This window comes from Motacilla alba, chromosome 4, assembly GCF_015832195.1.
Source record: "Motacilla alba alba isolate MOTALB_02 chromosome 4, Motacilla_alba_V1.0_pri, whole genome shotgun sequence".
In the NCBI taxonomy this organism is placed as follows: Eukaryota; Metazoa; Chordata; class Aves; order Passeriformes; family Motacillidae; genus Motacilla; species Motacilla alba.
The window spans coordinates 10950266-10977984 of record NC_052019.1 but is presented as its reverse complement, the minus strand read 5'-3'; the positions used below and the strand labels follow the sequence as shown (position 1 = coordinate 10977984).

Genomic DNA, 27719 nt, shown 5'->3' with positions numbered 1-27719 from the left:
TTCCTCATGTTATAGTACCCAGCATACTTTGAAACTTCAAAAAGAAAATAAATGGAAAAGCAGATTAGTAGTCAGAATGTGCTTAAAGATTCACCATGATTCCAAAAGCTTGTATAGTTTCTTGTCACCTATCATACTCTTGAAAGATAATTTAATTCCTTGAATCAGATCACCTCGCAGTCTAAAAGCGAGTTGTAAAGAGTGCAGAGTTTGACTTGCTCTGTTCCCATAGCTTTTCTTAATTATAGCCCTATTAAAAATCAAAGTTATACTGTTAAAAGCTGAATGAAAAGAAGTCTAAATCTTTTAGCAGTGAGATTTATGAGCCATGGTGACAGCTCCATCAGGTGTTTTCTTTAGAGACAATGTAAGATGATTCTTCAGGGCCTGAATGTAAAGGAATTTTTGGTTGGTGGTGGATTTGGGGTGGTTTTTCTTTGGTTTTCTTTTTTCATTTGGTTGGTTTTGGTTTAGGGTTTTTTTTTGGAGGGGAGTGTGGTTGGTTGGTTGGTTGGTTGGTTGGTTGGTTGGTTATTGGGGTTTTTTTGGTTGCTTGCTTGCTTCCTTTTTTTGTTTGTGTTTGTTTCAGTTTTGGTAGGGTATTGTTTTGGTTTTTTGGGGTTTTTTTGTTTTGGTTTGGGGTTTTTTGTTTATATTTTGGTTGTATTTTGGGTTTGGGTTTTTTTTTTTTTTCCTTATTTTATTTTTATTATTTAAGAAATAGCACAGAAAGAAAAGCTCATGAAATATCTTCTGGCTTGATTCTCAAAAAACTGACTTTATGCAATCAGGGTCAATACAAGCATAGCCATTGATTTTAGTGTAAACAGCATCTTTGCACTATCCATATGACAAAGGACTGTAATTTTTGTGTTGTGAACTGTGAACACCTGCAAGACTTTAGATGGTCCATTGCTGCACCAAGTATCCTTGTGGTGATGATTTGGATATAATCTGGAGAACTTGGATTGACTCTAACTGCCTCTTAAACACATCCAGATTTTGAAACAAATAATTCCATCCAGTATACTGGTTTGTCCTTCTCTAATAAAAGTCATTAAACGTGGGATGCATTTTCCCTCATACTGCAAAAGTAGTGAAGGACATGGGGATACATTATTTGCTCTCTCACACTGTACCTGGAGTGTGGGTAGCATTAGTGATCTGGGAACAAGCTTGGGTAAATAACATTTTCCTCACTGTGCTTGGGCAAGTCACTCAACTACTTTGTGCTCAGAAGCTTGTGACAAAGGATGAGCTGTACAAGAGCTTAGGGAAGGTCTTTAAGAGTCCCAGGGAAGATCTTTAAGTCACAGCTGGTATAAGATAGTAATTGTTGGCTCTGCTGTCTCCGATAAGAGCAGATTGTATCAAAGATGCAGTGGTGCTGTTCTAAGAATCCAGGGAGAGAAGATAGTCCTTGCTAACTGGAGAGGAAGAGAAAGGCCATAGCCTCCTCTGATTATAAATCAGTCTAAGCTTTTCAGCAAGGTATTAACTTGGAATATAGAAATCCTGCCCCAACAGACCAGTTCCAATAGTGTGCTAATAGTGTGTCTGAACATTCTTACAGAGCTTTGAAAATAGGCTTTAATATTCTGCACGCTGTCTATTAAATGGAGCCTGATTCATTTCTCATTCATCACAATTTTATACTGGGGTTGATCTATTGATTTCAGTTATGTTGTGTCAGGCTGCCATATCTCCAAGTGAATAATTCGGCTCTGTGCATAGGTTAGGTGAGAAAAGAAGCTCCTTCTATTATCCCCACCCATGAATGGCTCATTCATCTAACCCCTAATCTCTCTGGACCAGCAAAATTTGGATAATAACAGGCTGCCTCCAGGGAACTATCTGAACTGTAAGCAGTTAATATATTCTCAGTATGTTGGAGATTGAAAAAGTCTTATATGAGAGTTTAATATAATAATTCTACAACTAACTCACATGGCAAAGGCAGCCTTTCCCCTACATGAATAGCATTTAATACTGCTTGCTTCTTTTTCCCTTGATAGCCCTGTCATATGTTTCTGTCTTTCTTCCCTCAGGTTATCGCTACATCACTTGCCAAATTCAAAATTGTTCTGATAAGACAATGACAGTCCCATTTGCTGGCAGCACTGATCGGGATTCCCTGACTGTGCAGGATGACTACATATTTCTTCAGGTATTTATGTACTTCATATTTCTCTGCCATTTTTGGGAGGGACAGCTCATTTTGGAATTCAAAAATAAAGTTCTAAACAGTGCAGCCACACTGTAAGGAGCAGGGATGAATTAATGAATGATGATTTATTATTTTTAACATGGAAAAAAGCATTCACTTATCAGTCCAAACAAAAAAAGAAATTAAAAAAATGCATATTTAGTTTGTGCAACCAGTTGCCCTTAACTATATAAAAATTTTCAAGTGAATTGTGTTACTTTTTATAAATACTCTTGTGTGTTAGGTGAAATGCAAACCTCCTGTTCCTGTGATTACAAAACTCCTCTAGGTCCTTTCCAGGACAAAACACAAAAATCTTCCCTGGGAAGAACATCCAAGGACAACCACTGACAGAATAGTTGCACATCTTCTTCACGTGGATTCTCCTCTGAAGAGGTTTTGCCAGGGAAGAACTGCTAACATGGCTGTGCTTAGGAAGCAAAATGGCCATAGCTGGGGAGCTTGGAGCAAATTAGCACGGAATCATAGGATGATTAAGTTTGGAAAAGACCCTTAAAATTGAGTCCAGCCACAAACCTAACACTGCCAAGTCCATCACTAAACCATGTCCCCAAGCGCCACGTCTACAACTCATGGTGGTCCAAATTACATTGGGGTTGTTTCATTCCCAAATTACAAGACCTGCCTGCAGAAATATGGGCTGGAACTTTGTCAGCCATGTGGCACCAGTACAGCTCAGGCACACTTTAAAGTATTGTTTTAAGTGCTTGGCACTGGTTGTGGTTTGAATCTCTCAGACCTGCAAACTTCTCAAGGAGCAGTTATGTCCTTTTTGTTTTATTAGATTTTACTAGGGAAGTTGCTTGGGCTTTCCTTAGTGCTCAGCTATCATTTTTCTCTTACTTTGATGAGATTTGTCTCCTGCAAGGCTTATTTATTTACTGAATTTTGCAGGAAAACTATTTTGTGGCAATGGATATGCCTCCCCACCAGTGCCTCAGTGTGCATCAGACCGGCTCCTTTCCAACTTTCCCCCCTTGAGCCTGTTTCTTCCACAAGGACCTGTACATTAGTAGGGTCACAAAGGATCTGTTCTTCTCTTGTTTGACATAGTGGTTTCAAGGACCTACATAGCTTAAAGAATTAACATTAAAAAAAAAAAAAAAAACACCAGAAAAAAACCCCAACCAAACAAAAAAAAAAAAAAAAAACCAACAAAACCCATGCACCAACCGAAAGAAAAAAAATAACACAACAATAACAAAAAAAAGAAAACAAAAAACACAACCCAAAACTAAAACACGAACAATGGCATCGGGAAAGAACTTTTGGACTAAAGTAGGCATTTCTCAGGTAAGATCTAGCACTCATGGCAGGCATTTTGCTCAAAGCTGTTATCATCTGTGGCTTCCCCAGGTACAGTCTACAATTCCATTTCATAGTGTGTAGGTACTGAGAACTGCTTCCCACCATGCAAACTTCCAGACTGCTGGGCTCAGCAGAACACTGGCTGCTTCCTCATCAAGCATTTTGCTTTGCTGGATGCTGTGTACAACTGCATCCTGAGCTGTTACTCCCTTTCATGACAGACATGAGCAGACACCAAATGGAGTGCAAGGGGGAAATGTACACATAAGTAACAGACAGTTGGTCCTCAATGACGCCTTTGGTAATTTGGTCTCTCTAGATCTGAGACACATCAGTGCCAGTAGATGAGATGTTCATGTGTTCCACATAAAGGGGAAACATCTCTAATGTTTTCTGCAGTAAACCACAGTATGTAATGTATATCTTATTGCTAAATTGGTTTGCAGTCAGCCATGTCTGTATTACTGGAGGATAGAAGGTGACTCTGGGATCCTGTAGGCACATCTGAAGCACAGCACCCCAGAGGTGTGAGGCAGGCACAGCATTTTCCTGTTCCAGTGAAACCACACACCAGCTGCACATCTGAGAAACAGCATACTTCTGAAACCATGTGGAAATTCTTTTATCACTACACTAAAGTATAGTTATATAAGTTATAATCAGACCAAGGACTCCTCATGATATCACAGCAATGCGTGTCAGAAAGAGGATGGGACAGAATCCTCTGTGCAAAAAAACAGGAGAGTTTGAGACTGTCTCCCTGCCCCTGGCATTGTTCCTATTCCCTGAGCTGTGCAGATGTGAATCACAGTGTTGCAGTCTGCACTGGCCCAAATCTATCTTGGAGATTTTTACCATCTTAGAGGAAGATCTCAACCACGTTTCTTTAGTATGCATATATCCACAAAGATCAGAAACTTTCTAATACTAATTTTTTTCCCAAGTTGCACTGACAGTCAGACAGTTTCAGAGGTGATTTTAGTAGGAGGATTAAAGTTTCAACGCTGTTCTTAAGCACAGACCAGCTTTTAATACCAGTGAGGCTTGACATGTCTATGTGCTTCAAGTCCAATTTTCCTCTGCCTTGCATCATCGCCAGTCATTTAAATGAATGATGTTAAAACATGCATTTAAAAAAAGCCTGTGAACAGATGGGTAAGACTGCCATTTAGCACTAGTTAAGCAAATGATGAGGTTTTTGGTTTGATCCATCATCATTTAATAAATCACATTCCTAAAGGCATCACATTCTTTATACCACAAAAAAATGCATACAATATTAAATACTTTCTTACCTTTAAAATATTCAGGCATGTGGACCAGCTGTCATATATCAACTTTATTTTTACCAAGCCAAATCAAGTTTTCATGTTTCAGGATAGGCTGTCTTTCAAATCATGTTCCCTTTTTAAACACAAAAATTTAGGAGAAAAACAGTGAGACTGGGGTAGGATTTTAAATGGATTTCCCAAGTCAAAGAAAGAAGATGAGTCTCAATGTGGAAAAAAAAGGTGAAATATTGCCAAAGGCTGAGTTTTATTTGCTATTATTATCTGGTGGTGCTCAGAGGTTTAGTTGGAATTATGCCAACTTATGTACCAGCACGTTGGTGTTACATTTCTGATTAGAATATCCAGGAGAGGTTGCAAGTTGACAATTTTTACTGATGTTTATTTGGAATATTCCTTTTGGTACTTTGGAACGTTGCATTAAAAGTAATGACTACATATTTCAATTACAGCTTAAATGCAAAACAGTCTTCCATCTAAGGTTCTTTAGATTTAGATAAGCTGTCACAGAGTTCTGTTTCTCCTTCCTGTAGACAACATCAGCAAATCGGACCAAGTATTACGTGTCGTACCGTCGAAATGGCTTTGTTCAGATGAAGTTGCCAAAATATGCATTGCCAAAAGTAAGTGCGCATGCTTTTCTTTCTCTTTTTGCATTTGTCATCTTCTCTTTCTACCTAAACTATTTTTGTTCTGCTCTTTTTCAATCCTCTTTATCCTGAGTTCAAAATTTCTCCTTGTAAGGATTTTTGAATCCTTATTTTTATTTTGAATACTACTTTTATTTTTATTCCATTAATGTAGTACTCATAAACCATTGAGGGGAGTAATGTACAACAGCTTATTTGTCATCAGGATCTGCAAGTTGATGAGCTTTGCTTCCACGAGGCAGTGCTATACACCCAATGGCAATGCAAAGGTATAGAGCAAGTGTTCTTTCAAGAATCAATTATATTTTAATTCCACATGGCGTTTTCTGGTACAAGCATGAATACTAATAGAAGTGAATTTTGCTACTTGGTGTTTCTCTATTTCATTAAAGAATCCCAGTATGGACTTTCACTGCTCAATGGAATTGTAAGACTTGGTTAGAGTTTCCTTCAGTTGACCATATCGTCCTAGTGATGCTGTTTCTGTGTTTCCATAGTAAATCAGCAATTAAGCACAGAAATTTAAGTATGGTCTAACTGATGCAGTTGAATTTTTTGTGCTGCACACAGTGTATTTCCTAACTTTACAGTTAGAAGGTTTCTGCAGTCCTGAAGAAAAATAACTCGGAAGTTTGAAAGATCCAGCTGGATAAAACCCTCAGTAAGCAGCCCTGACCTTACGGTGCACCCTGCTCCCAGCAGGAGGCTGATCTGGAGGTCTCATGAGGTTCCTGCTTTTTCATGTGATTCTACCACTGACTTAGCAGAGAACTTGTTTTCTTTGCATGCCTTGAATTGTATTACTTAAATTAATTGCTCATCTAAGGATAGACCTTAGAGTACAATTTGTTTCCTTTTGCTGTTATTTTTATAAAGCAAACAATCTAATATCAGATTTTTTTCATCTTAGATTTTTGTTATGTCAGTATAAATGGTGGTCTGAAGTAATTTTAAATTACTTCATATTACCAGAATCTCAGATCAAATCCTCAGGTATTAGTTGAACAAGAATCTGAAACTTGGATATGTTCCTAGTAACACTACAGAAATATCTATCTCTCTATGCCTGTACCTTGTCAGGAAATGTGTGGTCAAAGACAGGTACATAGACCAACAGTAACACAAAGTTATGTCTGTGTTTTTCAGGCCTTCAAGGCAGCCTTTATGCGTTCTTGTGGGGAAATTGTAGTCAGGAAAGCAGGAGAATATCCAGGTTTTGAAGGTTAAAATATGCCAAACATGGACACCTCAAGGGACTGCAGCCCATTGAACCCTGCACTGGGACACAAATAAGCAATTAAGCTTGAGCAAGGCAGGGAAGCAGAGTGTAAACGAGGAGCTTCTGACACATTCATAAAGTGTCAGTCACAATTCCCTGGCATTTCTGTCATGTGGAGTCTGGATTGTTTGAAATAGTGATGCATGCTCAATTTTTTGCCTTGGAAAAAATGGCTTTTGTTTATTTTTCTTTCTTTTTTTTTTTTTTTCCTCGCTAAGTGGATTACCCCAGGCCTGACAGAATAAATAAATTAGAAGTTAATGGTTTCATTTTGGATAGAGTCTATAGCTACCTAGGAACAGGTTGACTATGTCATTTTGAAAAGGATTTTTTTTGTGACAATACCCAACAAGAGGAATAAAATAAATATTATCTCTTCAGCATTTTGACATTGCTTCCAGGAGATGTTTCTTTGGTATTTGCACAAAATAGAGTTGAAAATTTCAGGAGGAGGGCCTGGAAGCCAGACATGCGTTTAAAATAGTGGTGAATGTGAATGATTTTAACCTTTCTGAGAAAGACTTTTTTTTTTAAGTGATTTGGTACCTTCACATTACAACTGAAATTTTACATACTGAAGTAAATATGAACACAGCTCTGAAATTTTTCACAGTGCTATATTTCAATGAGAATCATCCAAGTGCAGTAGAATTGGATCATGGAACTTTGCAAAGACACAGGATATCAGTAAAGACACTGGCACATTAAATGTACATTTAGAACATGTGACGTTGGAGCTGCTTCTTTTATGGCGGTAGGAGATAAACAGAATGGATGAATTTACAAAGGATTTTTTTTTAAGATTGATTAAAACCAATAGCTTTGGAAAAATCTGAGTTTCAGAGAGTTTTAAATATTAGATAGATTTTGCCTAACCAGGAGATGAAGCATGACTATAACAGGCTATATTTCATTTTTCTCGAAAGCATGAAATGAGGTGTCAAAAAAATCTCTTTCCAAGCGGTCTCTGTACAGAATTTTTGAGTGATAATTGTAAACAGGGAAGGAAAACTATAGCCAAGTCAGAAGATGCTGTAGACTGCTCAAGGCTGTGTCTAACAAGATCAGGAGAGCTGTGCCAAAATGCAACCTGTAGCCTTAGGGAACGGGGCTGGGCTCTTCAGATGTTATTCTTTTGCTGCATAGATTCCTTTCACGATGTTTTGCATATAGAGATAGAATGAGCAGTTTTAGACTGAATAGTTGCAAAATGTTTTTGACGTCTCATTTTCCTTTCAATATGAAAAGGTTGGAAATCTGCAAAGAAGTTATTATCTTTTTTTTATATTGTTTGCATTTGTGTTTGTGTTTATGTTTGTCCAAATGCATCCCCAAAGACAAACCTAGAAAAGGGTAGTGTGTCTTTGGACATACCTACAGTCCTCCTTACTTGTGAATAAAAGGCTGCTAAAAGCAACTTCCAGCCAAGCTTTACCTTTGTTAAGCTTCTGGGCTCCAGCTCCAGAGTGCCACTGAGATCACCTTTTTGTAACACATCATAGCTCTGTGTGTGTACAGACAGCAGAGCCATTGGGGACCATCAGAATTCAAATAATTTTTTTGCCCTTTCTTCTGTGCTGTTGAGAGATCTTTTACTTTTTATAACACTGTGTTTGATACTGATGTTACATGGAATCCCACAGCTGTCTCCTGCATTTGACAAGTGCTGGCTGCTGCCAGGAAAGGTGGTAGCAAAGACTGGTGAGACCATATCAGAGGTTGCTTGTATGCTCCCCAAAACAGAAGAGGAATTTTCAAATTACTGTTTTTAAACTTTTGTTTTTAAATTGAACTGGTTTTTATATGGTATTCCATTTTACCAAGATTGCTTGTTCTGTGCTGCTAAAACTAGATCAGAAGTTAGGAACTCATAGGCAGTGAATACCAAAATCAAGCCAAGGGCAGCAGGACAGCATTTGTGTGTCATCTTGGCTAGTTAGGCCTCCAGGAGTTTCCCAGAGAATCCATTAATCCCCTTTGGGCTGTGTTCAGCATGGAGCAGAGGTTCAGCTGCCACTGCTGGGAGGGCAAATCTGCCCAGGGGGACGGGCTAAAGCCCCATCCAGACTGTCAGCACACTTGTATTACACAAGTTTCTGCAGCTCTGATTGCCCTCTCCTTGAGAAGTGCAATTTGGAGAGGGAGAGAGAGGAGCAGTACCTTAGGTCTGGTCCTTCAGGTATTTGAGTCATGCTCTGATGTGGGTAACAATAAAACTGGGAACTAGTTCATTCTGAGAGTTAAAGCAAAAAACATTGTTAACAAAATTTTTGACCAAGCCAAAGAAACTGCTACAAATTATGGCAATTTTACTATTGCAATTTGGAATAATTTAATTTTTCTGAGTCCTCTTCCCATCTGTCCTAAATAAATTCCATTGATAGTAATCTCCCTTTAAGAACTGATACAAGGCATTGATTGATTCTGCATTCATTCATGCCTCCTACAAAATCTTAATGATGCAAGAGCTCTATTGTTTGTTGTATCCTGCTGCAATTCAGAAAGTTTAGTTCTGAAAACATATAGTATGGGGAAAGCTTTTTTCATCTTTTTCAATCTCTATATCTATTTTCTATCTTGTGAAATAGGCAATAATGTAAAACTTTTCAGGTAACCAGGATAAATGCAAGTATAGGGTAAGAGTGAGCAAAAAACAAAAGAAGAAAAAAATCCAATTGCCTTAGAAATAGGTTGAAGTCTTTACTTTATTCATGGCAATATGAATCTCCCATAGATGCCTTTTAGCAGATCCATGCATTCTTTCTGTTTGATTATCACCTAGTCACCTCAAAGCATGCCTACCCCTTCCTGGCTTCAGTCTGAATACACATCGCTGTTTTAACCATAGACTTACTTCTGAAATTGTCTGTATCATTCAATAATAGAGCTAAGACAATCCTTAAATGGGCCTATCCATTAACAGCAGAAATGGTAAAAGAGTCCCGCTACCCTTTTGTGTGATGTTCTCTAAGGATTTGACTGCCTGATGATTGGATTGCAAACTACTGAGTCTGTGACAGCTTATTTAGCAAGGCTCTTAGTCTCCCAATAATTTTTGTTCTACTTGGGAAGCCCCTTCACCTCCTCTACCACTTGCCACCCTGGAAGGCTTTAGCTGAGGTTGTTCCCCTGTTTTAAGTGGCAGCTCCATTCTTCTGAAAGTCCACTGGAATGGCTGTTGAGCAAAGAACAAGAGGGAACAAAGTAGAAATGCAGGTGGCAGTGGCATTTGCTGCAGGGGAAATATTCCTTTTCCAAGCAGTGTCACCACAGCAGCCAGTGAACCTGAGCTATAGCAGTTGTCTGAGTCGCTGGGTGTACAAATCCATCTGAGGAGGATTCAAGGAACTGTTCTTTTCTTCACTGTGCAACTTACTGATTTCTCTCCATGAACTTTTTTTCCTCAGCCAGGCAAGGAAGATTAGGAGGATTATCTTTGGGATATGTGCCATCCAGTTACCTTGACTGTGCTTGAGAGACTACAGGAGTATAAATGTGGTACATCTAGAGGTCAAGACTGAGGCTACAGAGCCTTGAGTCCTTAGATCTGTTCCACTACTGATACATTTACTCCTCACCATTCTCTGTTTAATACATTGCTTATTTCATGTTAACATTTTGCTCAAGCACAGCATCAAAAGATTGCAAAGGGGCAGAATTCTGGCATCTGACCAAAAGTTGTAAGATTTAAACCCCAAGAATTTTGAATGACACTTTCTATGTCATCAGCACATTGTAGACAAAGGAGCACTGGCCAGCTGTACAATATTTGTCATCTTTTATAGCCTTCTGTCTTCAGGCTGTAATTGTACCTATTTGTGTCATGGAGTTTCTTATCACAGTTAGTAATATGGTAAACCATACTGAGCATTTCTTGAATATAAAATTCTGTAAAGTATTTGCAGACTTATAGACTGGTCAGTTACTGAATGTGGATGATATGTGTCTGTATACAATGAAAACAACTCATTTCTCTTCTCTTCCTCCTTTAAACCTCTTTCCTTCTTTCTTGCTATCCAGAACTCCCCCATATCCCAACTCTGTTTAATAGCTCTAGGCTTTTTGGACCAACTTTTGATAGGGTGTTCATTCAGCTTTATGTGATAACAGACTTGACTGCATTAAAAGCAGATAATTAATTATGGAAAGACTGTTGGTATCTCTGTGTTAGAAGTAAAGAAATAATTTTTAAGCAGTGTTTTCAGGAGGAAATATCTGATTGTGTCTGTGTACTTGCTGGAAGAGTTCTTGGATGCCTGTGCTCCAGGTCGTGGCTGAGCATGCCCAGTTCTTTCAATGCCTTGTGTACACCCTCAGACTCATTTATTTAACAGACCGTGTCTGTTCCATGTGATATGGAGTTTCTTTGAAGTGGTGCTCATCTTTTGGCATAAGTTGGCCTTCTGTAAAAGCCTAATTATTTTGGGTATCACTTTGAAACTCTCTTTGTGTTATTTGTTTGTTAATTATGTTCTCTGCTATTGATGTAGTACAAACATAGCAGCTTACAAGTCCCTGAGAGAGCAGGAGTGACATGACCTGTCACTAGATGCCTAACTTAATCATGCCAAATTTTAATATGAAGTCTTTGATCAGGATTGTTTAGCATTTTTTGTAGAAAAAGTAATTCTGATTCAACAGATCTCCAGCTGTCCTTAATTCTAATTCCATGGGCTGGTTCACTGCTTTGGACCTATGAGTAGTTTCACAGATTTTTAATGATAAATACACAGATTTCTGTGCATAGTGTATAGTCTAATATGTCCCAGTGAAGAGGGAAGGATGAAGGAAGAATTGTGACAAAGGAATTTGCAAAATACAGTGCACAAGAAGCACTTTAGTAAACAAAACAGGGAAATCTCATGGGGGCTTAGAGGTTTTTAAAAAAACAAAAACAAAAACAAGAAGAAGTTTTGGACAATGCAGCTTGTAGAGCCTCAGAACTGAGCAAAAACCTACAGCCTAAGAAGAGATAAAGGGAGAATACTGGGATTTGGGAATTACAGTTTATGGCTGATACCAACTGACATTGGCGAGCTTTGCAAAAACAAAGAGAGAAAGAAAAAAGTGAAAATGGCAAGAGCACAGACACTTGGGTCAGTAAGAGATAGAGCAGAGGAGGCACAGCAGACTTGAGAGGGCAAAAGTAAAGTAGTAGAGATAAGAGAAGGGATGCCCATGGAGAAATGAACATACCACAGAGGAAACAGCATGGTTTGTATGGCAGACTGGGGAGAAGGTTCTGCCTTGGGGCATCTGGAAAGGCATGGACTCTCATTTCAGCATGGAAGTGAAAGAAAACCACAAGATCTTAAATACGGAATGTGTTAGAAAATGCATCCTGGACATACCAAAAATCTGAATAGAGACAATAAGGAACATTCCAAAGCTGGAAGATCTCTAACATCAGTAAAGAAAGTCTTTATAAATGAATTTGAATAAATTTTGTGTGAATAGCATAATTACAGAAAGGGGAGATGATCAATGGCACTTTGAGTAGCTTGCAGAATGTAGAGAGACAAAGCAGCAGGTCCAGCAAAAGGCAATTGCCGTAGTCCAAGCATGAAATCATAAAAGAATAAATGCTTTCCTTATAGGATCTGCTGAGGTTACAGCCTAAGGTTGTGACTGTGTCCATGAATTAGATAAAGCAGTAAAAACGTGCATCGAGATTTTTTTTTCTCCTCAGACATCCTTTCTAGTTAACTCTTCGTTAACTCTTAGTAAACTCTAGTTAACTCTAGTTAGCTCTTAGGTAACTCTTAGGCCTAGCAATATTTGCTGATGTCCCCTCTCCATGTGCTTCTCACCTGCTGAGCAGTGGAGGGTACCTGGGATGAAGGAATGGAACCCATCCCCTGTATTTGCCAATCAGTTCCTTTTTTTAAAATTCACCTTTCGGTATAGGAATAGTAGAAGAGTGACATGACCATTTACCTTTGTTTTAACTAGATTTTCAGCAGATAGTGTCATCCAGGATTTTGAAAGATAAGTTGAAGAAATGGGCACGAAATTTGCAGTTTTCCTCACGTTGTCAATTACTTTTCCCAGTATCAGAAAGCACTTGGCAGGAAATGCTGCACAGGATTGTTGCAAGGTAGTATAACTGAAGGACTGCTTTGTTTCTTGAGAGAAAAGAAATCACTGTGAAAGGAAAATAGCTGTAAGGCTGAACTGGAAATCTGAAAACGTAAATTCTGAAAGGAAGGAACAAAGTTCAAGGCAGTGCAAGGGTAATTTCACTTGCTAAGACCAGGATCTGTTAAACTCTTGCCTCAGCAAAGTTGCCAACCAGCAACCTGAGAGGACAAACATCTTTATTAGTAACAGCCACTGCCAAGAGGAAAGTGAACTCTGTTTTGCTGAGTAAACTTTTGCATCCAACCTCTCTTTCCCTCACATGACCCCACAGTCTGCCCAAAATTAATCTCCCTGTCCTCGTGCACTGCATGTTTTGGCTCTTTGCATGTTGTTTCTGATGGCTCGGCTGCTCCTACCCCATCTTGGGATGGGAGACCCTGAGCTGAGCCTGTCCCCCAGCTCTTGCCTCTGTCACCAAGGGCCACCCAAGCAACTGCTGCCACCTCACCCAGGAAAACATGGAGTGGGACAGCATGGGGGCAGGGAAGGTGCCTTGCCTACATTCCCTGGAGGTTTGCATTTGTCTGTGACACTGTATAAATGTTTTATTGTAATAATGTAGCTGTTAATTTTGCAGAAAGCTCCTGGCTTTGTGGAAGATTAAGGGTTTTCCAGGGGTTTTCACATTAAAAAAATGTTTCTTTATTCTTTTTGAATCTGCTTTGCTTCCATCCTTATTATCAGATAGTCATGGGAACTTTCCATGTGGTGTGATGTGGGCAACCAAGTCTCATGTTGCCCTGGTTTAAGGCAGGAAATGAAACATTCTGTACATTAAAGAGACTTTTAAAAGAACCTGTAGTAATCAGTTGCTGTGTTTTGCTGGTATTTCTGGCAGACTCTCTGCTTTCAAGTAATTTTTCAGTACCCAAAAAAAAAAAAAAAAACAAACAAAAAAAACCCCCAAAAAACTATTCCTGGGATGCCAAACAAAAATCTACTTTACCACAATCTTTGGAAACAGCGTTGAACTGCCATTGATAGGAAACTTCAGTTAGATTCTTTTGTGCTGAGATGTGTCACATATGCAAAAATGCTTTAAATATAACTAAACTATTAGTATTTAATAACCCTCCTCTGTTCATATTAAAAATCTTTCCTTTGCATTATTTTACTTCTGTAGATGCCTTTTTTTAATCTAAGTGTCTCAGTCACTGTGCAGATTGCCTACAGTGTGGCTGCCATGCTTTGCTGAGTACTCAGTGTTCCTCTATTACTCACTCTTTCTTCAGTCTTAACTGGATTCTTATGAATTTGGTTTGTCTCCTTGAGTTCTACAAAGTTGTTTTCTCGATTTTTTTTTTTAAGCCAGTTCATCCTAAATTCATATCGTCTTGCCATTCTGGTAACTTTATTCAATGTTCACTCCACTGCCTTAGTACTTTTCCAGTAATAAGGTGACCAGAACTGAATGCAGTATCCCAGTTAAGTACCAAGGTCATTACAAGCTTCCAGTCTCTGTGACTTGATGTCATTTCTTACATAGCCCCAACATCTGCCTTTGTGCTGCCCTATCATGTTGCCAACTCATGTCCCTTTATTCTCTTTCCTAAGTTTAGGTCAGTGTTGCTACTTCCTGATTTATTTCTTCTGTTTAATATTAGTGTTAAATTATTTTCCCCAGCTGTGCTTTTTTTGTTTTTTTTTGTCTGAGACATTTGGAGTGAAGAAGTTGGGAAAACTGAAAGCAAGCTGTAGCAGTATCCATGGCTGAAATTCTTGGGAAATGAATGCAGAATGTTGACTCTCCTGTTATTACTGTTGAATATTTAAGTGGTTGTGTAGACATAGATAGACAAATTAATGTAATCCACTATAATGCTCATGAGCTGTGTGCCTGGTAAGTACTATATACTATGTGAACTGCTGTACGTTGTATCTGATCCTCTTTGTGCTATGCTTTTTTTTATTAAGCTAATTTTCATTTCTCTATTACTTGAAGATTATTTTTTTAGATTAGGTTTGTTAATGTTGTTTCATTCTTCCATTGACTCTTATCCAGATCTTGGAAATCAGTCACTTGGTTTTTTGGGTTTTTTTCCTTTCAAGAAATCATTTCCTGCTGAAGTCAAAGCAGATTACAGCTATTGCACATTCATGATTTTTTCTTCACTAAGGTGGTTTGCACTGCAGTCAGCAGGCAGTGAGGAACTATTTTGGAGCACTGGGATAGGCATGCTGATTAGTATTATTTTGGGAGGTTACTGTTTTTAAACATTCAGATGTTTCCCCTCCCCCCAGTATTAAACTCTCTTGACCAACTCACTGTTTGTAAAACAGAAATTATGTAAAAAATTTGTCATTATGTATCTTATTTTTCTACAGGACTTACAGATAATCAGTACAGATGAAAACCAGGTGTTCGTGGCTGTACAGGAGTGGTACCAGACAGACACATACAACCTGTACCAGTCTGACCCACAAGGCGTTTACTACTCCATCTTGCTGGAGAACGTCCGGAGCACGAAGCAGCCAGAAGAGAATGTCCTGATAGATATTCTAGAGGTAGATCTTTGTATTTCCCATTATGTGTAGTCTATGTGGAGGATTTTTATTATTATTATTATTATTATTATTATGAGTAGAATTAATTTTAAGTAATGTATATTCACAGCTATATTTAAATAGAAAGTCTAGGATTTCTGTCTTATTTGTAGCACATTGTTACTACTTACATGTTTCCCTCTTGTCCTAGTAATGTGTTGTGTACTAAATTCTTGGGATGGGGTTCTACGGATGTGCAAATCCAAAGCTTGCTAAGTTTTTTTTTAAGATATTGAAAAGTGAATCTGGCAGCACAATTTATTATTGAAGAAATTATTATGCAGCTGTCTATGTACAGCTTTTTTTCTTCTAGGTGACTCAGTGGTGCTTTTCCTGACTTAAGAGCAGGACACCTTTTAGCCAGTAGGGTTTTAAGTAGTAATCCTGCAAGGCTTGTGCTAGGTTGTGTCAGCTCTGAAAGGCTAAGAGCCAACAAAATTCGATATTGGACAGCAAATTCACTTGCTTTCAGTATGTGTCTTGTGCAAAGAGTGTTTGCTATGAGACCAACTCGGCTGTAAACAAGTCTATTTTGTATTTTAACATCAGTGCACTTGGCAAAATAAAAGACTGTAGTGTTTTGGAAGAGTATCCCAGGCTGTTATCAATTCCATTCCTGTTTAGGGAATGGAATTTCAGTGCAATGAATTTCAATGTAATAAGGTGTACATTTGCTCTGATTCTGTTCTTTCTGGCCATTATCAGAACATTCAACTGGCTTTGGCTGACTCAGTTTGTCCCATTACATGTCATTTGCCTGGTGTTAATTTAAAAAAAAAAACAACAAAACTTTAAAGGTGCACCAGACTTCTTTGGCAAAGGTTTGTAGTAATTCTGGGTACAAGGCACACACTGACAGAACTGTTAAATGGCTGTAATTAGACTCTTCCTGGTGGGGGAAAATGATAGTGTTTTCTTCCTCCTTATCTCCTCCATCTTTCTTTAGCTTTTTCTTTCTAAATGGCTGAGGTAAAACAAAAAGGTCTCTCATTACCGGTGATTAGTTTCTAGACTCTACCTTTTTAGAAATGAGGCTTCCTAATAAGTGAAGCTGCACATTGTGTGTCGCCACGTTCCCACAGGGTGATTTATTGATAGCATTAATTTGCAGCATTTTACTCTTGGGCACCCCTGTGACCAAGCAAAGCTAAAAGGCAGTCAGGTGCAATCTCTACTCCTTGCATCACCTGTAGCATGTAATTTCAGATAAGTTGTACAGAGATGCTACCCCTGGCTATCCTTTTGTCTACAAGAATTATTAACTTAATTCAGTTACTCTGATTGTTTAATAATTTCCCAATGTTATTGAGGGCATATTAGATAATGCAATTGTAGTTTATTGTGTGCTGGATCAATTTGTAGGGTTACATTAAGAGGAAATGTACACATGATAAGGACAATACACGTGGAGCCATACAATTCAATTTTTTAAAGCTGTTTTTGAAATTGAGTCGCTTTATAGGAGAGCTCTGATGGCTTCTAGATACCTTATATGATAATGTGTGGGTTGTTTACTCAGTATAAAACTATTAATAAATAAAACACATATTGCAGCCCTTGAGGATGGGATTTTTTTTTTAATCTAATCCAAATTTTCTTTTTCGGGCATTTTAATGCAAATATCCCATCTTGGGAAGGGTAACCTTCAGTGCAACACAGAGACAGTCCTCAGTGGTGGAAAATTTCTCTTTCTGACAGTGTGTAATTCTCCTTAAAATTTTTACTCTTCATCTTTGTTATCTTCTGACTGCACTTACTTGTACATCTGCCATAAAATTTTTAATGGGTATTTGCCTGTCTGCATTCATTTTCTTTTATATGCTTTATCTTTTTTTTGCACCATATTTCTTCTCACGTTGCGCATGTAAAAGGGAACAATTTACAAATACTTGTTTAAAAAAGACAAGAGAAAAAAAGTTAAGCACTGAATGACTGTCCAAAAGGAGCATGCTCTTGAATTATGTGACTGAATACAAGGAGCATATCCTTGAAATTGTACTAAGTGCTGCCATTGTGAAGGAGTCACAAATTTGACATAGGCATATTTGCAGAATGGGGCATACTAATGCAATACCTCTGCATTGGTTCCTACTCTCCCTCCTCATGTAGTTAAGAGCTACATGAGTTGCAGTACACTTCATGCCTTTTTTCCCCAAGCAACAAATTGTATATATTTAAATTTTAGTCACAAACATATATAGCAGTAATTTCTGCATTTCAGCGACTGCTGCTAATAAACACTGTGGGACCATATGAACTGGGCTTCTTGCTACCAACTAAACAGAATATTGATGGGATGGAATATCAGAAATGTAACAAGGAGCAATTAATGAATCACAGCAGAAAGTCTCAGAAAATAATTTTGTAAGGTACAAAGTGCTTTTCTAAGAGTACTGGGGAACAACTATCCCCTGAACTGTTTAACAAAATAGATACTATGAGAACTAAGCTCAAAGTTAAAAAAAATCAGCAGAAAGGTGCTTTGAATTTCCTCATGTTCAGCTGGACATGAGGAGTGGCTCCTGGACTGTTCATCAGAGTAACTGAGCACTGCACAGTGTTAAAATGTCTTATGGAAACTTACTATTAATGTGAATATTTTCCATTCTTGATAGAAAGGTACTTATCTTGCAGTTTTAGATTAGGGAACTAAGTCAAGGAGTAGAATGTACGGAAGAATTTGGGTGCCTTGGCATCACAGTCTAATCCAGGAGATACATTAGACACACTTCATTTCTAGTATTTACAGAATCAGGTGTGTATTTGTATAAGGCCACAGGACAAATGAAATGGAAAATGCTACAGCAGGGGTGGGATTTTTTAAAGATGCCATTTTTTGCACACCATAATTTTTTGTTAGTTATTGGGCTTTAGGCTAATGCACCACTCTGAACATGATGTTACTGAACTTGCTCTGAAGATAAATGCCTGAAACCTATTTATTATTTCAAGCAGGGTTTATGCCTTTCATTCAAAGTGCAACTGCTGTGAAGTGCTGGTTGGCTTTTATCTTTTAAAGCAGCAGTGAGAGAAGTTAACTGAGACGCTGGAAGAAATGTTTTCATAACCTTTCAGTGTTTGATAGATTCAAACACTTATGTCCCATATTCTAGAGAGGAGAAGTTACCCTAGAGCTTGGTTAGATTAGAGATGGGAGTGGCAATGGAGAAAAATTTTAGTCTGACTCCCATTTGATGATAATATGGGATTATTAAATATTCATTAAATGAGGGGGTGGGGAGGGGAAATAGAGGAGAAACAAAAATAATCATGATGCAGCACTGGTTTTGCCATCCACAGATGAAGAGGGAAACATCAGTTGCAGTCCCTGATCTAATTATTGTTTAAATATTTAATATTGTGTTCACTGGAAGGAAGATATGCACAGAAATTTTACCCCAAGTCTGCCTTCCCACACAAATATTTGAACTGCCAGGCTTTTGATGGCTGAGCTGTCTCTCAAAGGTAGACTATGTAAAAAATCCCCAGCAAGGTTAAAATGCTTTGAAAATAAAGAAAGCAGGTTCATAATTTCTTCTCTTCCTTTCCTTTTCTCACCTGCACTGCAAATAGTTGACTTTTATGGTATGTTGGACTTGGAGGTGGTTCTGGACTTTCATCATCCTGGATAGGTAACCCAATCACATATGCATAGGATTTAAGAAAGAAGGAGCTCATGAGAGAGTTGAGTATTTAAATGTTTTACTTTTTTTTATATAAACTTATATCTACTTCCAAGTTCTAGGCTGTTACCATAACCAGCAGAACATTCTTATTCCCTGTAGATTTGGATAAGTTCCTTCTGTATTTATAAACAGTGAGATCAAATTTGTAGCCTGCTGGTAGAGATGCCTTCTTCTCACTTTCAATGCAGACTTCTGCTAAATTAATGTCAAATGGAATTAGTAACTGGCAGCTGGAAAAAGAAAGGAACAGTAAATATTTCAAATGAAAAATAAAAGTTCAGAAGTGCTTCACGTTATCAGGAGGCAAATATTCCTGATCATTCAAAGAGCTGGCTATCTTGTGCATTTATTTGTAATGAATTGTTCAGTTTTTTTAAGAATCAGCAGCCAAGGAGATGAGCAAACTGTACTGTGCTGGAAATGTGTATCAGCTTATATATGTTGTCCAGAATTTTTCAAAAATTCAGAAAGTCTCATAAATGATGGCAAGAGAACCAAGAGCACTCTGAAGGAAACCTTCACTTTTAATAGAAGACCTTATCTCATGCCCATGGGTGGAATATACATTAATATGTTAATAATATAAATGTTAGGGTTAGAACTAAACATATTAAAGTATCATTACTGTCAGTTTGCTTCTAAAATTATACTCATTAACTTTGACAGTTTGAGTTGTAGTAATTTTCTAATACAGGTTGTTTTGAAATAAAATAGCAGCCCAAGAGAAGAGAGTCATGCTTTTTGTTATTTTTTTTTTTCTCCAGAGGTTAAGCTGGTGAAGGGTGGCTAACTGGACTGTGGAAACATTTCAGATGCTTGAGAGGGTGATTCAGTCCTCAATGTGTCTTCCTCATCTGCCTGTATTTATTTCCTGCAAAGGACGACAGTGCTTCCCAAATCAGTGTTATTTTAAAGGACATGATACTGTGTTGTGTTATTGTAACCTATTTGTGTGATATGGGCACAGAAATTCAGGTTAGAAGTTAGATGGTTGTTAAAAATTGCTTACATCATTTGGAGAATAGCATTTTAAAGATATCCATTTTTAAAGAAAATGCAGAGGGGAAATTTTATTGGTGAGACCATGCTATCATAATTTTTATATTTTGCTATGAAACTATTGTGTTTTGCTATATTGAACATGTATTTTAATTAGCCTTCTGACATGGAGAGAAATGCAGATGCTTTTAAAAGAAATTTAGAAATAAAAGTCAGTTTGTAATTGTCCTTGCATTCTCCCTTTCTCCCTTTCCTCTTATATTTTTGCCTTCCTCATATTTTTTTAAGGTATCATCCACTTTCCTTTCAGTTTCCAGGAGAAACTACCTGAGATACACAGTTCAGAGACACAAAATAGCAGCTAATCAGGGATAATCCTTGTTGAAAAAAATGTGTATGTGCTGGGTATTAGCTTTTCTTCTCTTTGCTTCAGGTCAGAGGTGTAAAAGGAGTCTTTTTGGCCAACCAGAAAATTGATGGGAAAGTTAGGACCCTGATAACCTACAACAAAGGCCGTGACTGGGATTTTCTAAACCCTCCAGACATCGACATGAACGGCAAGCCCACCAACTGCAAACCTGTAAGTGGCTCTTTTTGGTGTATCCTCCCACTAAAGTGTGCAAGAATTATCTGCATGGTAGGATGTGCAGTAGCTCCAACAGCCCAAGAGCTTTGTGCTGAGTTTAGCAGCCAAACTCGCAGGCAAATGGGCTTGCATTGCATGAGCTTTGGTTCCACAGGCTCTTAGTCCAGTCATCGTGTAGAGTGAGGAGTCAGGGCTTTCTGGTGCACTGCATTTCATATTTGAGATCACTTAGACACAAAGAGGACACATTTCTTGTGTGTCAACCACACAACGCAGTTCAGAATAATCATGGCAGTCATTTGTGTCTGGATATATGGGGCACATTATGAGTCAAACAGAGATTACCATTAATTTTTTTTCTTTCCATCTCTTTGCATTTTTGTTTCATAATAAACCAAGGTTCCCTCTTAAAGGGAACTCCTGACAGTTGCTTGAAAGTAAATACCATGGTAACTTGCATAAAATATTCCTTTATTTTTGTAAGATATTATTTCTGTTATTTTTGATGTCCCAAGTGCCCACAGTATTTTATTATTTGCAAGGCTGTACTGAAAACCTTATATTTTTCCCACTGACTCTCTGCTCCTGGGGACTGAAAGCTCTGCATTGGTGAGCAAAATAGTGAGCTTGTAGTCCTGCCACTGCCAGAGCTTTACTCCCTCTCCCCATGGCAGAAGTGGAGGGCTGGAGCTGCTGGTTCCCTTTTGGAGAGTTCAAGGCTGTGCTGCAGGGCTCCAGGCTGTGGGGTCTGGTGCAGATCAATCTGAGATGAGTGGGACAATGGCAGTGGCAGCAGCTCCCAGGCAGAGCTGGCAGCCTGCCCCTGGTAAAACTCCTGGTCACATTGCTGTGAACAATATGACCTTTGAGTGCACTGCACAAAGGGCAAGAAGCAGTAAGTTGCTTAGCAAAGGATACATGATGTGTCCTAAAGTCATTATGCTATTTCTCACACCACTTTTTTACTAAAAAAGGCATTTTAGCCCAAACCGTTGTTCTTAATAATAATTTTACCATTTACCTAGGACCAACAAACATGCAATACTTGCTGCTGTTAGTTAATATTTTCAAGCAATTATTCTGTCAGGAGGGGGTTTATGTAATAATGCTGACTTCCTTGAGTTTGGGAATCTTTTTGTTGAGACAGCGGCACCCTATGCAGACATCACCAGAGACTCTTGATATAAAGTGGAGACTGATACTTCAGACTGGAATTTGGCTCCATGGGAAGCAGCCATTCTTTTTCTTTATGAAGACATACATTGCTGAAGCTGCTCCCTGTCTGGGCTGTTATTCATTCTAGGAGCATAACTGGTAGCAGTGATTTTTAAAACCTGTTCTCTGCTTCTTCCCCCACAAGCCTGATTGTTACCTGCACCTGCACCTGCGGTGGGCAGACAATCCCTACGTGTCAGGCACAGTGCACACCAAGGACACTGCGCCAGGGCTCATCATGGGGGCAGGTAAGTGCATGGCATTGCTTTTTAAGACCTGAAATGTGGCAGGGATTCTTTGGGTTTGTAAGAATACCATGCTACAAAGATTGCCAAAATAAGGCTTTCCTGCAGAATAATCTTTTATAATCAAACAATTCAACATATGTTAGTGGAAGGCCCAGAGTTGTGTCTTCTCAGACAGATCTATATCAGTCACCTGGGTCCATCACGCTCTACTCTGCTGTGCAGTACCTCCTTCTCCATTAATGTGCTGTGGAGGTGTGGTGGTGGATGAAGGACAAGTCCTGCATTCCTTTTCTCTGGAAGTGTTGTGTAGGCTCTCCACCATCATGAATAACCCAGAAAAACTGATGGGAACAGTGGTCAAGCCTTTTTTCTTTAAGCCTGGAAACAGATAATTTGACTTGTAATTTTTATTAATTCCTTTCTGCCTAAAGAGAGAGGAATTGAAAGAGGCTGTGTTGGGAACAATGCTGGTTGTGGCTTCTCCATTATAACTTACATGTGGAGTCATGTCAATATGAAGTGGGATTTAATAAAGGAAATTCCATTGCAGTGTTGAGCACTCATCGAGAAAATTATCCACATAGCTGTTTTGCTTTGTATCTTTGTAATCCATCTATTCATTTTATTTAATCTTCTGTTTCTTTGTTTCAAAATTGCCTAAATGTTAATGATACTAAGAGCCTTTTAAAATTGTATTATTTTATTCCTATGTTACGAATAAGAATTTATGGTTTTAGGTGAAATGCACACATGCAGGCTTCTCTTTTCATAAAAGTGCATCTGCTTTTAATGAGTAATGGCTTCTACTTTATCTTACTCTAGTCTCTGACAAGCAGCTTACTAAGTTGAAAGTTTCCTCAGAATTTCAAGGTGAGAATATTTGGTGCTTAAAGAGAATGACAGCTGCCAGTACTGGTAATTTTCAATATAACTGAAGATTTCAAGTTTTGCTGTAACCTAAAGGGAGGTCAAAGTATTTTACTGGAGACTGATCTACCTGGTGAAATGCTGCTATGTTTTTATTGGTACAAATGAGATTAAGAATTTGTGCAATGCCCTTGTAGATAGATTCCTAATATGTGTCCAGGTCAAACTTTATGAATTCAAATGTTTAAAAAAATATCTTCCATTTCACAAAAGCACTCAAAATGTAGGTTCTTAATTTTAGCCTCATTATATCATGCTTAAATGCCTTCCAGCATCAAATTAATCAGTGAGATTTAATTAGTCCATTATTCCTATTTCATTTTTCCTTCTCTTTGCACTGTAGTCAGACGTGTTGGACAGATATTTGTTGAGATGTTGGGTTGTTTTCTTTTGTTTGGGGTTTGTAGATATTTTTTAAGTGCACTGTTCTCTAAGACCACATTAGGGAGGGCAGGTTGTAGAAGAGTATTTCACCATTAATTCCCTTCTAGAATGGGGTGACATTTTATCACTGTGACATTGTCTTACTCTGCCAGGTGGAGAACTTTTCAGCGGCTTTCCTCAGTGTGATCAGGAGGGAGTGGTTTTGATAACATCCTGATATCATGAAGAACTGAACTCATATGTTTAATTTGACTTGACTGTGGAGCAACCAGTAATATAATGGGAATGGTAGAAGGCACCCTGCTCAGTTGCATGCCACCTTGCTGTTAGCTACCTAAAGAGCTGGGAGAGGTGGTGTGAAAGGGGGAAAAATTTGAGTGCAAGAGAGTACAGTGTGTCCATTTTCTGGTAGAAGAAAAACTTCTGTAGCTGAAAACAGAGAAAAGGGATCTATTTTGAAGCCTTAAAAATACTGTAGAGCAACTGCATCCCCTTGCCAAAAGATGACCTGAATCAACTCTGATTTTGACTTGCATTTACATTATTTGGATGCCCAAGTCACCTGGATTTAGTGCATGTGTTCAGTCTTATCTGGCAAACCTGATACTCTTGTAAACTTACGCTTCTTATCAGAAATACTTTGCATAGAGTGAGCTTGAATTTCCTTTGGCCTGATCCTTGAAACTGATAATCCTATACAAATCAACATGAGTATTAGGTTCTTAGTAGATCCAGGAATCAGATTATTTGGGCCACATCACAAACTATTGGAATTTTACAGTTAGATTTAGGTAGAGGACATCTTCTGGAAATGACTGAAGATGATAAGATCCGTGAATGTCAGTTGATCACAGCATGTCTGGGAATCATCAGTGCCTTGTGCTGTAAAAAGCAAAATTATTCTCAGGGTGAAATAGGTAAATAATTGCCAACAGAGAGAGGGAATTATTAATACTCTGGCAAAATACTGTACAGTGGCATTATTAATACAACTGTGTACAATTCTGATAATCAATTTTCAGGACCAGTGAGCAGGTGCTTAGAAGGTCTGTTTGGCAGTTGATGGAAATAGAGAATATTTACCAGAAAAGCCCCATTAGCTGAAGAACTAAAGGACAATAAAGAATATGCTTTTTTTTTTCCTTTTTTTTTTTTTTCCCTGGCAGTGTAACCACTGGGTAGAAACAACCAAGTGACGGAGACAAGTGGATAAGAACTGGAAATATGGTTCTTAAGCATAAGAACCCTATCGATGAAAAAGCAAAAAAAAAAAATCTCTTTAAAAAGTGGATTTTGGCTTCTTTCTGGGAAGCTTGTACAACACAGCTGCTTTTGGTAATGGAAAAGCTATTCCGTGACTTAAGTACAGTTTTGATATGGAAAATGCTGGAAAAAACCAGAGCTCAGAGACTACTGAATAATGTTTTAATTTTAAAAAAGGAATAATTAACTGGTGAACTGCATTTAACACCTAGAAAATTGGAAAAATTTAACATCTTTAATAAAATGATAAAATTGCATCCTTTTAAACTCATGTTTACAAATAAAAACCCCACTCTGTTAAACTTGCATAAATAGTTCTCATATTTTTAGCTTATGTCTATATAAAAATTGTTCAGACAGAATATTAAATTTTGTAGCTCCATACGAAAGTGGTATTTTAAATAACTGCTTTGCTCTCTTAAAGAAATGCAATAGGATTTTGCATTTACATTTGGTTTTTGTGCATTTTAATCTTGGCAACGACTTCCATTTCTCACAGCATCAGCTATGAAATGTGTGTCAATTGATGTGTAAATTTTTACTATAAACTTGCTAAGGACTTTTCTATGAGAAATGTTTAGAGAAGTGTAGCTTTTTCAGGTGCTAGTTTACAATAATTGCCTGCTTAGCTTCCAATCCAGATGGCAAATCAAGCAAGCAGTAAATTCTGCACATTCACACAAATTGAGGAAGTGCTGGAGAAGTTCTGTTTACTTTTTCTCATATCAGGGCCAAATATAATTGCATACATTGTGGTGAATTTCTATCATTTTCACAGAAGTAACACACTGGGATGCCTCTATCAAAAAAGGATAAGGGACCTGGGAGATGATTGAGCATTTTCCAGTACATTTTGGAGTGAACATCCTGAAATTCCTTTAAATTTTTGTTACATACCTCAATTCTGATTCCCCACTCCCTCATCTGAACACATCTTCAGTTTGCCAGGCAAAACTGTGTGTCTGGGAGATTTAAATACAAATTGGTTGTATGTTTGCTCTATACTGTGACTGCAAGATTGCAAACCATGAAATTTTAACTTACTGTGCATGGCCCAAGGGCATGTTACAACTGTATTAATTACCAGTAATCCAGGCAAGGCACATCTCTCTTTTTGGAGTAGGTGTCTGCCTGTATGCTAAATTTAAATGATTGGAAAAGATTTTCTCTATTAGAAGCATTATCTAAGCATTGCATATGGGGATTATTTCTTCTTACTGTAAACATGTCCAAAGTCACATATAAAAATATGGGTAAACACAGCGATAACTAGCACTTAAAACATGTAAATTGATGGTAAATTTTAAATGAATAATCTTCCATATTTTTTGTGATCCAGTAAGAACCTGCCAAAATGCCCAACTCTCTTGAGATCTGTATTGAGAGCTGTTTCTCACAGCTATACCACCTTTCCAGAGAACTTTGCTGGCCACTGGACATCACTGGAAAACATTGATTTCTTTTACATCCCTCTGCTACCAGCTGATTTCTTTTACATCCCAGTGCAGAGTTACAGAAAGCTTGGATAAAAGCTATGTTGAACAGTAGTTAGTGCCTCTGTATTCTAGTTTTTGGTACTGCCACCCTGCAAGGATGGAACACATGATTTTATGCAGTTACTTAAAATCAGCCTTTACTCAGGACGAGTGAAAAAGCAAAAGATTTTATGTATCCCAAAACACAGTTTGAAAAGGTTTCTAAGAATGCAAGTAATGGAAATGAAAATTACTGTTCTTAATTAAAAACTGGAAAAGGCAGGTCAAAATGTTTCCTTTTGCTTCCTGAGTAGAAGCAGTGTCAGAACATAACAGCAGAGCAAAACTGACTCAGGCAGAGTCCATCTAGCAGTGTTCTGGCTGTGTTGGTGACAAAAGCCTTTGGTACAGCATTTAAGGACAATTCAGGTGTGTATCATCCCCCATGCACTGGAGAAGATACAGCATTTAAGGACAATTCAGGTGTGTATCATCCCCCAGGCATTGGAGAAGACACACAAATGAGTCATTTAGTTACAAAAATGATACAAAATATTGTAAGACAAATTTGAGAAATTTCTGTATTACAAACAAAACTTGCTGAAACTGGATGGCAAACACTGTCATGTGTCAGAGGAGTTTTCAGGGCACTCAGATCAAAAGTCATGTTAGAATGGTACCATTTGTAGCTGTGGCTAATAAAGCCTTGGCATGGTTTAAGTCCAGCCAGCAACTGAGCATCACAAAGCTCCTTGCTCACTTCCCCTCCAGGAGGATGGGGGGAGGGAATTGGGAAGGGTAAAAGTGAGGAAACTCATGAATTGAGATAAAAGCAGCTTAAATAACTGAAATAAATAATAATAATAAATTGAAATTAAAAGAAAAATGAGAGAGAGAATTGAAATCCAAGAAAGAGAAGTGATGTAAATGAAAACTGTTGCTCACCACCAACCACCTGGTGCCCAGCCTGTTCCTGAGCAATGCCCCTGCACCAACCTCTCCCCCAGTTTATTGCTGAACATGCTGACACATGGCCTGGAATATCCCCAGGTCAGCTGGGGTCAATTGTCCCATTTCCAATTCCTTGGGCACCCCCTGCCTCCTCACTGCTGGGGTGGGGTGAGGAGCAGAAAAGGCCTTGACTGTGTGTAAGCACTGCAGTACTGCAAACATCTTTGTATTGTCATCAACACTCTTCTCAGTACAGGTCCAAAACACAGCCCTGTACCAGGTGCTGTGAAGAAAATTAACTCTACCACAGCCCAAAACAGCACATGCCTGCAGCTGAGTCCCCATTCCAGCTGCAGGGACTTTTCCAGCATGAGCCTGAGTTGCCTTCAGTGTATTAGATTACATTTACTTGTTCGCCCAGATGGATTTTGAGATCTAAAACAGACCCACTAACATGATAGAAAAGTTTCTTTGCTGTAGTGGCTCACCTGAGGAGTTACTGCAGGTATTTACAGCTGTAACAAGAAGCACAGATGTTGGTGTGGCC

At 38.3% G+C, this 27719-nt stretch overlaps 1 protein-coding gene across 9 annotated transcripts in view; it reads left to right on the top strand.

Moving 5' to 3' along the window:
- Positions 1-27719, top strand: part of SORCS2 (sortilin related VPS10 domain containing receptor 2) — a 538926-nt gene that overhangs the window by 441034 nt on the left and 70173 nt on the right. For all 9 annotated transcript variants that reach the window (XM_038134561.1, XM_038134560.1, XM_038134557.1 and 6 more), the window contains exons 7-11: positions 2049-2167; positions 5358-5447; positions 15220-15399; positions 20557-20703; positions 22070-22172. In XM_038134561.1, coding sequence (XP_037990489.1) covers positions 2049-2167; positions 5358-5447; positions 15220-15399; positions 20557-20703; positions 22070-22172 — 639 coding nt within the window. The remainder of the gene's footprint in view (positions 1-2048; positions 2168-5357; positions 5448-15219; positions 15400-20556; positions 20704-22069; positions 22173-27719) is intronic.